Source organism: Microcebus murinus, chromosome 18, assembly GCF_040939455.1.
Source record: "Microcebus murinus isolate Inina chromosome 18, M.murinus_Inina_mat1.0, whole genome shotgun sequence".
Classification (NCBI taxonomy): Eukaryota; Metazoa; Chordata; class Mammalia; order Primates; family Cheirogaleidae; genus Microcebus; species Microcebus murinus.
This window is the reverse complement of record NC_134121.1, coordinates 7,813,659-7,826,382: the sequence shown is the minus strand read 5'-3', so window position 1 is coordinate 7,826,382 and position 12,724 is coordinate 7,813,659. Positions and strand designations below refer to the sequence as shown.

The 12,724-nt window shown below is 64.0% G+C and overlaps 2 protein-coding genes across 3 annotated transcripts in view; one reads left to right on the top strand and one right to left on the bottom strand.

The window, feature by feature from the left end:
* The window catches only part of SLC5A10 (solute carrier family 5 member 10), a 62,036-nt gene that overhangs the window by 21,839 nt on the left and 27,473 nt on the right, over nucleotides 1–12,724 (top strand). The window lies entirely within an intron of this gene.
* FAM83G (family with sequence similarity 83 member G) overlaps nucleotides 1–12,724 on the bottom strand; it is a 31,226-nt gene that overhangs the window by 6,672 nt on the left and 11,830 nt on the right. The window contains exons 2-4 of the mRNA XM_012747979.3: nucleotides 9,865–10,032; nucleotides 2,146–2,270; nucleotides 215–1,478 (exon numbers count right to left, since the gene is read on the bottom strand). Coding sequence (XP_012603433.2) covers nucleotides 215–1,478; nucleotides 2,146–2,270; nucleotides 9,865–10,032 — 1,557 coding nt within the window. The remainder of the gene's footprint in view (nucleotides 1–214; nucleotides 1,479–2,145; nucleotides 2,271–9,864; nucleotides 10,033–12,724) is intronic.

Here is a 12,724-nt window from a genome sequence, read left to right as displayed (position 1 = left end):
CCCTCTTAGGTTGCCTGCCGGGGATGCTGGGACCAAGGGGCTCCAGCGTCAGCGATGGTCTGCCACGTGGCCCTGGGTGGGCCCCACCCTGCCCGTTCATCAGTTTCCCCATCTGCAACAAGACAGCCATTGGTGCCAGGGAGGTGGTGGCCCCGATGGCAGCTCCAGGCTCTCAGGCAGCGTGCAGGGAGGGGCGCGCAGGGCCCCGACCCACCTGTGCGTCCTTGTCCGAGCGGCGCTGGGCCTGCATCCTCCTTGGCACGTCCGCCTCTTCTCTCCCCCGACCCTGGGCCCACGGGGAGCCCCCCAGGGGCCCGCCAAAGGTCCCTCGGGTGATGTGGGGGGCACTCAGCTGGCGGCGGGGCGGCGGGGCCGGGCCGTTGGCCACCTGCTCCGAGTGGCGCCTCTGGAGAGGGGCTGAGCGCTCCCTCACCTCGAAGTACTCGTCCGACATGGAGGAGGCCACTGAGGGCCGCCGGGGGCCCAGGCCACGGCTGGAGCTGCCCGAGAGGCTGTCCTGGTCACTAAGGGTCACATAGTCATCGTCATCTTCCTCCTCCTCCCGGTCCAGCCCATTCAGGATCCCTGCCCCGAGGCCGTCGGGGTCATCCTGGGTCACTGACAGCTGCCGCTGGAGCGGGGCCTGGCCTGGGCCCACCGGCCTGGGCAGACTGTGGCCTGTCCCGTTCTGGGGTGCCTCCTCCTCTGAGGTCCCCACGGCCCAGCCAACACTGCCATCGTCGTGGGCTAGCAGGTCTGCCACAGGGACTGTCCGGGGCTTGGGCACGGGGGGCAGTGGCTCAGGGTCGACCTGGGGGAGGCCGTTCTGGGCTGGGGCGCCGTCCTGGAGGGCACCGGGCCCGGGGGCAGGGCGGAGCTCTGGGGCGGTGCCGCCGTCCTGGCTCTGCTTCCACAGCTGGTGCTGGGCGCTGGCCTGGGACGTGTCGCGGATCTTGATGCGGTTCATCTGGCTGGGCTGGGGGTTCCAGATGTTGGGGTCGATGATGTTGATGTAGCCCAGGATGTCACTGCCCGGCTCGGGGTCAGGCTCCACCCACGTGGGCAGGTACTCAAACATGTTGGCCCTCTCCAGGTGGAGCAGCCCGGGGTGGATGGGCGGCAGCGGCTCGGCCAGGTCTCCCGGCCCCTCGGCCAGCGCCGGGCCCCGCAGCCCCGGGGGCCTCTTGGCCTCCTGCTTGTCAGAGGTCTTGGCGATCTCGTCGGCGCTCTTGGCCTTGACCAGCGCGTACTTGGGGTTGACGAGCTTCTTGGCCACGGTGCCCGCAGGCACCAGGGGCACCACGGAGGGCAGCAGGATGGGCTCCGGCTCCGGCTCCTTCTCCATGGGAATGTCCTTGAGGCTGACGCTGTGCGACATGAGGTACAGCTCCTGGAACTGCCGGTCGAACATCTCCACCACCTGGCCGGACAGCACGGAGATCACGTTGCGGTCCGTCCTCGCGGCCGACCACGTGAAGCTGCAACACAGAGGGAGGGCGGCGCTGGTCAGGCGCGGGGCCTGCCTCCCGCCCCGGGCCCGGCCCCACCCCCCGGCCCCCCAGCTGGTGTGTCTCAGGCTTTGGCTGCAGGGCCCTGGGACGGAGAAGTGAGCAGGGCAGTGGCGGGGCACAGCCGTGGGGCAGATCCGAGCTGCGCCCTCAGGTGAGGCACCCGCACAGCGGCTCGGCGCCGCGCTCCTCTCAGACTGGAGCCGCCAGGGCGGCGTGAGATGGCCCAGAGCAGCCCCGCTCTGCAAAGTAGAGGTCACGTAGCACATGGCAACTAGGGCCGCATCGGCGCCTCTGCCGTTGCCGGCCGAGTGTCTACGGGCAGCCCTCGCCCCACTGGCCCGCATGGAGCTGCCCACGCCTTGCGGGCTTGGGAAGGCACAGCCTGGCCAGCCCATACCCCACTCCAGGCTGGTGACGCCAGGATGGAACGGCAGTGTCTCTGGACAAACGCCCTCCTCTGCCTGTCTCCAGAGACAGACGGGCGGGCGGGTGTGCCCTGGCCCCACGCGCAGCTCAGCAGTTTTGGGCCCAGTGAACCGGAATAACGAGGGTGTCATGGTCGGGATTAAGGGCAGAGACCGGCTGGGAACCAGAGGCGCCTCTGCCCCAAGCCCCCAGAAAGCCAGGGAGTCACCTGTAGGAGCCACACACGGCCCGGTCTCCATCCACAAACATGAACTTCTGGGCCAGGGCACCCTTGAACTTGGTCGCCGACCGCGTGAAGAACTCGGTTCCCCCGCTGCTCCGCACTCTGAGGTTCTGTGTTGGGGGCAGGAGACGGAATTACACGCACGGCACGGACTGCGCTGCCCGGGCTCGGGGGCTCTGGGGGCGCAGGTGGGAAGGAAGAGGCTATAAGGCCTGGAGCAAGGGGGTGGCGTGGGCCCAGTGTAAGGAGGGACACGGAGCCGGAGAGCAGAGGGAGCCTGGGGACAAGGGGTGAGGGGCGCGACGGTCGTGCTTTGGCCCCAGAGGCGTGTGAGGAGCAGCACCGCGAGGGGTGAGACTTGCCCGGCCACGCCAGGCTGGAACCGTGGCTGGGGGGTGGGGGCTGTGGCAAGGTCCTGAGTGGGAGGTGATGTTCACGCACTTCATAATAGAAATGCCCCATGGACGGCTGGGGGGCTGTGCAGCTGGGAACGGGGTGGGGAAGGGACGCAGGAAGGGTGCCTGCCCCGAGGAACCTGGGCCTCACGCTGGCAAGTGTGTGGCCTTCCAGGACGAGTGGCTGCCTGGCCCCCCCACATTCGTCTCGACACCCAGCTCATTGTCCCCGCTGGGCTCTGCGCTCCACGGCAGGGCTCATAGCAAACTCTCTTCCTTCCCTGTGGCCAGGACCCTGCCTGGCACCCAGGACAGGCTCAGTAAGGGGTCAGGTTTGAGTCTTCACCAAGCTTGCACTGTCCGGCCCGGGAGCGAGCCAAGAAGGCTCTCGGAGACCACGGCAACGGTGACCATGGACCAGAGAGAGGACAGGGCTCCCGGGCAGGAGCAGCACAGCGGGCCACCAAGCACCTCGGCTCCAAGGCCAGGTCGCTGCTGTGGAAAGGACCTCTCCCCCAGTGCAGAGGCTCTGGTGCTGCAGGCTGGGGTGCGCCCCCACCCCGCTCTGGGGACGGGCACGCAGGAGAGGCCAGTGCTGGGCACGGCAGACCCCGGGAAGGGCAAGGCAAGCCGGGCTGAGACCGGCTTCTGAGGAATGGCGGAGGGCATGCAAAGTAGACCCTAAGGTGGGAAGGAGACCTGGGGCTCATCCGGTCCAACTGGCACCAGCACACTGTGGGAAATGTAGGCTCCTGGGCACCCTCAAAGTCTGACTCAAGAGGCCTGTGGTCAGCTGGGATTTTCAGTTTTAACATAAGCCCCAGGGATTCTGACACCTGCTCAGGGCAAGAACCCGCTCAGTGGCATCCTGACTGGTCTGCTTGCATGCCTCCTGTGACGGGAGTCTCACTCCTTCTGGAGAGGCTCTGTGCCAGCTTTGAGCTCTCAGCAGTGACATGTTCTTTGTCAGACTGAGCTGTGACTTACCCGTGTCCCCTCACCCACTCACTGGCCCCAGCTTGTAACTGCCCACTCGTTCATCGAGCCCTGCCGAGGCCCACAGCTGTCACACAGGGATGACTGTGACAAGGACCCCACCTTGGAGGTGAGGGGGAGGCAGGCGAGTAAACAAAAACAACTGGGAGTGCCCTGGACCACAGAGGAGCGGCCCGAGGCTCAAGGGCTGGCAGGGGAGGCTCCCGAGAAAGGATGGCGTGGGCCGGCGTGGGAGGAGGGTGAGCATTTCGGGCGAGGGACACACAGGCCCCGCACAGGAGAGCACCTGGAGGAGGGGTAGGCGACGCAGCTGCAGAGCGGGCTGGGCGGGTTGCTGCGGACAGGACCCGCACCTGCTGAACGGCCCGGGCCTGGCCACGGACGTGGGGAGGCGAGAATTTAGAGCAGAGTGGCGGGCGGGGCTGGACCTGCATCTCAGGAGCGGAGCTTCCTGCGTCTGGGGGGGAGGACCCGCGAAACGAAGGGGGAGGCTGCCATGGGCGAGGGGGCCTCCCGCCGTCCTCCAGCTCCTGCCCCTCAGTCCCTTCTGTCTCAGAGCCCTGTGGCTGGGGCGCCCGGGACAGCACCCACGGAGGCTGGTGGGCGTGGCCCGGGGTGAGTCCCCGAGTCCCCACATGCCCACTGTGGGGTGAATGGTCGCCTTGTCGTGGGCGCCAGCTTCTGCTCCCAGGGCCGCTCTGCACAGGCTGCCTGTCCCACAGCCAGCTCAGCAGGAAGCTGGCCACGGCCCAGAGCAATTAGTGCTCGTGACTTTGTACCCAACACAGAGCACGCTCAGGACAAGAAATCAGACAAAGATCTTGGAGGGGGTGTGAGCCTTCCCTGTCACCCGAGCCCGACCACAGCGAGGCTCCTCGGCCTCTGCGGGCTCCTGGCCTGGCCACAGGCCCCTCCTCAGCCTGGGAGACCAGCCAGAGCCTCTACACTCCTCTCCCTGGTGTCTGTCCCCACCCACCCCTTGTCCTGGTGAAGGGCTCAGAAAGTCACCACTTCCACCTCAGGCTGACTCAGCTCGCTGTGCCGCTGATCGCCCTGTGACCCTAAGCAAGGCTCTGGACCTTTCTGGGCCTTAGTTTCCCCGTCTGCACTCTCGGGAATTCTTGGGCCACCCCCCTGGGGCTCAGCAGCAGGTAGGGGTTTGTGGCAGGGCCCACCCGTTGCCTCCTGGCCTGCTCCCCAGCTCGTTCCAGGGCGGCCCCACCCCACGGGGCCTGGCCCGGATGAGGTAACGTCTCGGGGGCTGGGCTCGCGTGAGCAGAGGTGAGGTTCCACAAAGCCGCATTGTCTCTCAGCTCCTGGGGCACCCCCAGCACAGGATGGGTGGATGGGGTGGAGGGACACCAGGCTGGCCCAAGTGGGGTGCCCTGGGCAAGCCCTTGGACCCCCGATGCCCCAGCTTCCTCGTATGTAAGAGGACGTCAGGGGCAAGCCAGGGCAGGGAGGGCGTCTGGGCGGCGCCTCATCTGCTCTCAGTGTGTGTGGGCAAGGCGGTGGGCACCAGGGCTCGGGCAAACTGCCACACCCTGCCCGGAATCCCCTAGCCTCCTGTGCCTAAGGACACGTGACCTGACCCTGTACTGAGCCCACTGGCATCTAGGCCTGGGCCGGTGTGGGGCAAAGGGGACTGAGGCCAGGGCCCGCTGGAGCACGGTGGGTCCAGGCATTCTTGAGCTCCAGTCAAACATGGCTCTAGCCCTGGTGCCAAATGGATGCCAACTAGGCCTTTCCATACCTCAGTTTTCCTATCTGTGAAATGGGCCTGCCCACCTTTGGGCCACAGGGCTGCTGTGAGGACTGATGAAGCCTCGGTGCAGGGGGGACCCACTCAGGCAGGTGCCTGGCCTTCGGTGGGCACCCCACGAACCTGAGCTGGCACAGCTGGCTATGGAAGACCAAGGCAGAGGACCAGAAAAATCTGGGATGGCATGGACCCTCAGGGAGGCCAGGATTGTTGGCCCTACTCAGTGGATGGCCAGGTGGACTCAGGGAGGGAAGTGACTTGCCCACGCTCCCCCAGCGAGCTGGGCCCAGCCCAGACCCAAGGCCAGGGCTCCAGCGGCACCACGGTGGGTCCTCACCGCCCACTCTCCAGCATCTCCTGGGCTGGAGGAGCAGTAGGGAGGCCCAAAGATGCACCCTGACCAGGCCTGAGCTGAACAGAGGTCAGGCCAGGAAAAGCCAGGTGTGAGGAACACAGGGGACACAGGTGGATGGGAGAGGCAGGAGCCCGAGTCTCTGTCGTGCTGGGCCCCAGCCGGCCTCTGCTCTCCTCTAAGGGCTCGTCTCATTCTGTGAACCTCCATAGGTGCGCAGGGCAGTCCGCACTCACCCTGGCTTCCTTGGGCTACGTGCAGTTGGGATGGGGAGCCTTTTGTAAACTGCCTGTGGCCTAAGGGATGTGACGGGGACAGAGGGGATCTGACGGCAGGGACAGGGCAGGGCTGAGCCAGCCTGGCTCCAGGGCCCTTCCTTGCCTGAGGGGACAGGGCTGCTCGGCCAGGGCATGACATGTGGTGGGACCTGCCCCGTGCACTGTAGAATGTTGAACGACATCCTTGGCCTCTACCCACCACATGCCGGGAGTACCCCCGAGTTGTGACAATTAAAAATGTCTCTGGACATGGCCAAATGTCCCTCAGCAGGGCAAACCGCCCTGGTCGAGAGGCCCTCCCTAAACCCCGAGGCCCGGACCAGAGAAGGCAGCACCCGGGCAGGCCCAGGGAGGGGGAGCCCCGGCCACCGATGGGCTGGGCCAGGCCGTCCACCATGAGACCCAGCTGCCGCTGGTCCTCACATCTTCACCACGTCCCTTCCCACGCCATCCCAGCTGACGTTCTTTGTTCCTCAGAAATAGGTCTGGCTTCGCCCAGGGGCTGCTGGTTTTTCCTGTTTGGCTGCACAAACCGACTAGCTTTTCAGATGGGCCAGGCATCCATGGTCCTGTTTGGTCCTAAGCCGTGAGCCCCGAGGCCCAGCCCGGCTCTCGTTGGCTCGGGCATATCCCTCCACACCAAGTGTCACCCCCAAATGCAGCCAAGTCATGCAGCCTGCATGTGACCCTGGGGGGTGGGGGTGGAAGGCTAGGCCCTCTTCCCAGGTCTGCTCCCCATCTGTAATGTGGGGTGACCCTGCCCTTACTCCCACCTGAAGAGCCGGCTGGAGCCGGCTGAGCCAGCAGGTGCTCAGGGATGGCTGGGAGCTTCACAGCTGGGGAGATGCTGGTGGCACGTTGCCCCCACCTCACCCAGGGACCGGGAGTGGGCTCGGCCCAAGCAACACGCTGCCATCTCCTGAATGTGACGGTGTGGGCTCAACGCTAGCAGGAAGGAGCCAAGGGGGTGGACCCCAGCCAGACCCCGTGCGGAGGGAAAGGGAAGCCTTGCGGCACTTAGAGCAGAGCGGGTCTCGCGGGAGGGGCCGGCCCATCCCCACCCAGTCAGGACGGAAGGGAGCCCTCCTACACGTGGTCTTCACTCGTCACAGCAGCCCTGCCAGATCAATGACAATATCCCCGTTTTTATACAAGACAACAGAGGCCCAGAAAGACTCAGTGATTCTGCCCAAGCTCCCCGGGCAGAGCTGGCACACAGGCTTGGCTCATGGTGTCACCCCTGAACTGGCACCCAATACCTCTGTGGTCACAAGGATGACCCTGCCAGGCACAACCTGCACCTTCAGCCCAAAGGATCCGAGGCAGGTCGGCGCAGAGCTGAGGAGGGGTGGCAGCTGGCCAAGGGCGGGCCCCGGGATCAGTGGCGAAGGAAGTGCTTCGGAGACAGGTCTGGGCCCAGCCAGCCCACGGGCAGGGAGGTCGGCCAGGCAAGCAGGCCCTGAGCAAGGTGACACTAGGCCAGGGCTGGGTCCACAGGAGCCTCTGGCCTCCCGCCCAGGGCTGTCAGGGCTGCAGAGGTGGCAGGTTCAGAGCTGAGAATGAGGAAGCCGGGTCACTTTCCCATGAAGGCGTCTGGCTCCTGGGTATGTCACCCTGCAGACCCTGCCACCTTCCCTGGAGAGGGAGGCAGGCTAGGCCAGGGACCCGCAGTTGAGAGCTGCCCTCCCCCTGCCCCGCGTGGTCATGGGCCAGCCAAAGGGCGGGGGTAGAAAGGGGAAGGACTCACACCCAGCCTCTGCCCCAGCCTGGGGTCTGGGGTCTCTAATCTATCGCTACTGCCAGCAGCCGCACGACTACCCTCTGCGTGCAGAGCACTTTTACACCTCTGTCTCCTTCAATTCCATCCTCAAACAACCCCATGAGGCATCATTATGGCCATGTGGTGCTGGAGCCGCCCAGGAGAGGCCAGCCCATGCCCAAGTCCCACAGTGGGCCAGTGGCCAGGGAGCCGGTGGGCAGTCCAGGGCATCCTGTGCCGGCAGGGGTGGCCTCCGCCCAGGGACGTCTTGCTCCGGGGGTCTGTACCGCCCTCATCGGATACAATTTCTCACTACTGGCTTTTAGGTTCAGCCCTAACTTGGCAGGAGTGGCTTTAGGCAAGTCACGGCCTCCCTCCAACCTCAGTTTCCCCATCTGTCCTGTGAGAGCCTCATCTGGATGGCCTCACGGCCCTTTCCAGCCCTGGCATTCCAGGCCCCCACAAAGCCATGGGGCAGGAGCCCACAGCCCACCCCCATCCCGCCCAACCCACCTCCTCCTTCCTGGGAGCTCAGGAAACCTCAAGTGGAGGCCAGCCAGGGCCCTCTGCTGACAGGAGCCGGGCGCTGGCAGGACGCGGCCTACGCAGCAGCCAGTACCGGGTCAGGGCCCCGCCCCGCACCAACAGGCCCACTCCCCACCGCGTCCTCACGCTGGGCCGGGCGCGGCAGGTGCACGGTGGCGGCGGCGAGCCCTGCCGGGCTTCTTTGCAGGCAGGGCGAGGACTGGACAAACGGCCCTGAGGGTTCTGATCTGCTGCCACAGGCCAGGGCTTCTGTGGTCACGTTTCGGAAGTGGCCTTTTCCTCACTGTGCCTCTCTCGGGCATGAGCTGTCAGCCACCAGAGTCGATTCCTGGCACTAATTACACGTCAGGTAGTGAGGTGGGTGGGCGTGGAGCTTGGGGTCAACCTAACAAGGAGACCACATAAAAATGTCCCAGGAGCTAGAGACTCGCCTTAGAGTGCTCGAGCCCACTTGAAAGGACTGGGGGGGGGGAGTGCCAACAAATTACAGGCGCAGAGCCCGGCCCTTGTTAACCAGCCCACGTCATCCCTTTTCCTGCGATCCTTGTTGGCATCACAGGCCCAAACCCCGAGGAATTCTGAGCTGTCAGACATGGGTGCTGGGCCCCCACCCCTCTTAGCTTAACTAGCAGTGGCACCTGGGCACGTGGCTCTATTTCCTCATCTGCAAAATGGGAGCCACTGCCCTATCTCACTGGACTGTGACGAACCCAGGTAAACTGCCGAGGACAGGCGCGTGGCAAATGCTGCAGAAGCACTGGCTGCCATCATCCACACTGTGCCACGCTCAGGGAAAGGCTCTGCACACAGCAGGTGCCAAGCAATGGCTGGTGGAAGGAGGGTCCCCTGCCCCAAAGCAAGGCACCAAATGCCACAGCATCTAGGTATATGGGCGCAGCCACCCGGCTCACCTGCCGCTCCACTGCACCACTGAGATCCTGGACAGAGAGCAGGCTACCTTGCACAAGGACACACGGCAAAGCAGCGCTGAGAATCCCAGAGCCCCCCACCCCCGCCAACCCCGCCGGCAGGCTTCTCCCTTCCACCTCTGCTCCATGGTGTCCCCCACCCTGAAGGTCCTTTCCACTCTGCTCTTGCACCTCAAATGCATTTCAACTCCGCAGCCATCAAGGAAGCCTTCCCTGACCCAGCCTGGGGGAGCTTCTTCTATCGGACCAGATGCTAAACTAGCAGGTGGACATTCTGAGGAGGCAGATTTTGGCTTAGCCTAAAGACTTCCTAGGAGTTGGAGCTGTCCAGATAGATGAGCCATGCGCTCCCTGAGGAGGTATGGAGCTTCCTGACACCAGAGGTATGCAAGCATACGGGTAACCGGTGTGGCAGGAGCTGCTTTGAAATACCCCACGATATGGCAACTGGAGTGAGCTCCAGCAGCTGGTCTGCAGGCACTTAATCAAGGTTTATCTTATCTCTGCCCATTGGAGGCAGTGAGTATCCTGTCCCTCGAGGCATTCAAGCAGGAGGCTCTAGGATTATTGAACTTTGTGTGCCTGGCACAGGGCTCCATCCAGAGTAGGCAGGCACTCAAAGTGTTTATTGATTGACTGAATGACCCCTGCCCTCCGGCTACCCAGACAAGCAGGAAGCCTACTCACCTTGAGGTGCCCCAGGTGCATGCGGGCCCGCTCACACATGTGCAGGAAGTACTTGACGTTACTCTCGTCCACGATGATGTACACGGCTACCTTTCTCTTGAAGCCAGCGTCAAGCAGGTCCTTGAAGATGTCCACATCGGTGAACATGTCCATGACCACGGCTATCACCTGGGAGCAGGAAGAGAGACCGGGACCCCCATCAGATAGCGCAGCCGTGGGGACAGGGTGCCCCAACAGGACACACAGCCCTCCCACGCCGCCACCCTCTGGGGGATGCCCACCCTACCCCGCTGCTGGCAGCTTCAGGGCAGGGACCTGGGACTGAGAGCCATGGGCCTCTCTGGCCCTTTAGTTCTAGCTGCCATCCCAGCCCAGGCTCAGCCTGGGGTCTTGTGTCAGCCTTCCCACGCCGGGGCCAGCTACACACTGCCCTCCTGGCAACAGCTGGGATGCTGAGATGAACCCGATGTGTCCACAGCCAGGGCAGAGGGCAGCAGCCAGCGTGGCCGCTCACCGGGGCCTCCCCTGCGTCCCTGGGCTGGGGTGGACTTTGTCAGCCTCCTTGCTGCCACCACTGCTGTTTGGTCTAGATAGAGCACAAACCCACACGTGTCTTCTTACTGTCACCTGACCACATCTGTCCCCACAGCAAGCTGGACCTGGCTCAGGGTGGTGCCCCAGAGGTCAGAGTACACCTCCCCAGCCCAACCCAGCCCAGCACTGGGGCAGGGCCCGGGGAGTGAAGGCACGAGGCGGAGCAGGCACAGGGACAGGACAGAGCAATGGCGTGGTTGTTCCTGTGCCTTGATCTCTTTCACCCTGTCCCCTCCCTGTCCACTGGCAGCAAAGCAGAGGAGTCATCACGCCTGGTCACAGCTGCCCGACGCTGCTGATGCAGACACAAGTCCCGCTGTCTGGGCTGCCCCGCCCCCACTCTTGGCCTCCGCACCCCGTCCCGGGTCTGGGAAGTACCTGGAGAAGCCAAGGATGTGCCCTAAGCCACACAGCGAGCTGGGGGCAGAGTCAGGCCAGAGCCTACCCAGGCTGGCCAGGGAGCAGAGCTCAGCCCCCACCCCCGCCAAGAGGGATCCGTAGACACAGGGTGACGGAGGCAGCCTGGAGCCTGCTGGGGACGTGTCTGCACACCCCACAGTGAGCTCACCAGGCGGGCCCCTGCGGGCCCATCAGGCCGCTGTTGACACCCGCTGCTTGTCTGGCACCAAAGCCCAAACCCCGAGCAGGGGAGGGCTCCGTGCCTACCCTGCCCTGGATTCACTGTGTGACCCTGAGCGAAACACCTGTTTCCTCTGGGCCGGCACACAGGGTCCGTGGGAGAACCAAGCTCGCCCAAACATAGCAGCACCTGTGGAGGGCCCTACCCAGGAGGAGGGGCTCAGGGACACCCATCTGCTGCTTTTTGCCACAATCAGCCTCGCACGTTGAAATGTACAGGTCTTCTCGGTCCAACTCCTCCAACCTCTTGCATGCACCATGGTGGTGAGAGCCTAGCATGTAACTGGGTAAACTGAGGCCCAGTGAAGTTGTAAGGCTGGCTGGAGGCCACAAAGCAAGTTGGGGCAGGGCCTGGACCCATCCCCAGGCCAGGCCAGGGGCAGTCTCCAGCCCCTTCCCTTGGACGTTTAGTCTTGCAGGGGCTGGTAGACGCTGTCCAGAGTGGAGGTGTGGTCTCCAAAGGGCTGTCTGAGTGGGGCAGACGGAGTGGGTACAGTCGAGGCAGGGTAAACCGACGGGAGGCAAGTGTCTGCACCAGGTGAGGAAGCACTTTCTGCCCCCCTGGGGCTGTCAGGCAGGGAGGGGTCTTGAAAGGGAGTGACCCAGGAGATGTTCAAGCAAGGCCAGAGTGCCTGAGGGAGGGTGTGGGTGAGAGGGCAGAGGACACACAGTGTGGGCTGGGTGAGCTCACAATGACCTTGGATTTCACCTCCAGTCAAGGGTGTTGAGACCCTGGGGCGGGGATGGGGGTGGCAGAGGCCTCCTTGCCTGGAATCCCACAGCCCCAAAGCCACTCCAGCCCTGGGATCCCCTCAAATAAGCCCCTCCTAGGCAGGCAAACAGCTTCCTGCGCCACCCTGGACAGAAGCCTAATCAGGATGCAGCCCTCCCACTCCTTCCAGAAGGTTCCAGGGCAGAGCAGACAGGAATGTGCCCAGCAGGACGCTCACCACGTTGTCCTTGGCCAGGCAGGGTACCTGATCCAGGGACCATCTGCTGCTAGGTAGTGTCCACTGGGGCCTGCCTCCAGGGGGGTCCCTCCATGAGGTCTGTGGCTGAGTGCTGGCTCTCCCCAGGCACTGCGCTCAGTGCCTGGGGGTGGTCAAAGGAGGGCTCCACAACAGGTGCCAGCTGATGCTGGGGACCAGGGGGTGCAGGGCGCTCCCCAGGCAACACCCACAGCTTGGCCTATCCACAGAGCCATGGAGGTTTCTTGGCCGCCTTTGTGTCCCGTCATGCCCTTCCCATTTTGTGATGGGAAGCTGAGACCAGAGCCAGTGACTGAGGCTAGAACCCAGGCCCTGCGCCTCACCCAGAGAAACTTCTGTTCGAGAGACAGGAGCCAGCCCCGGCCCTCGAGCTCCCTGATGTTTATAACAAGCCTTGGCAACCGTTACCTTGTTTGGTCCTCCAACACACCATGAGGAAGTGGTTCTTTTTCTCATGTTATAGATGAGGAAACTGAGGCACAGAGGCATTCACTACCATGTCTAATTATCTGCTTGGGTGGCCCAGCTCACCGTGACACGGTGAACTCATCTAGACCAGAGCCCCTGCCCAGGCCCAGCACGGGGCCTGGCCCAAGGCAGGTCTCAGGGAGCTGTTACCAACCGAGAACACCAGCAGA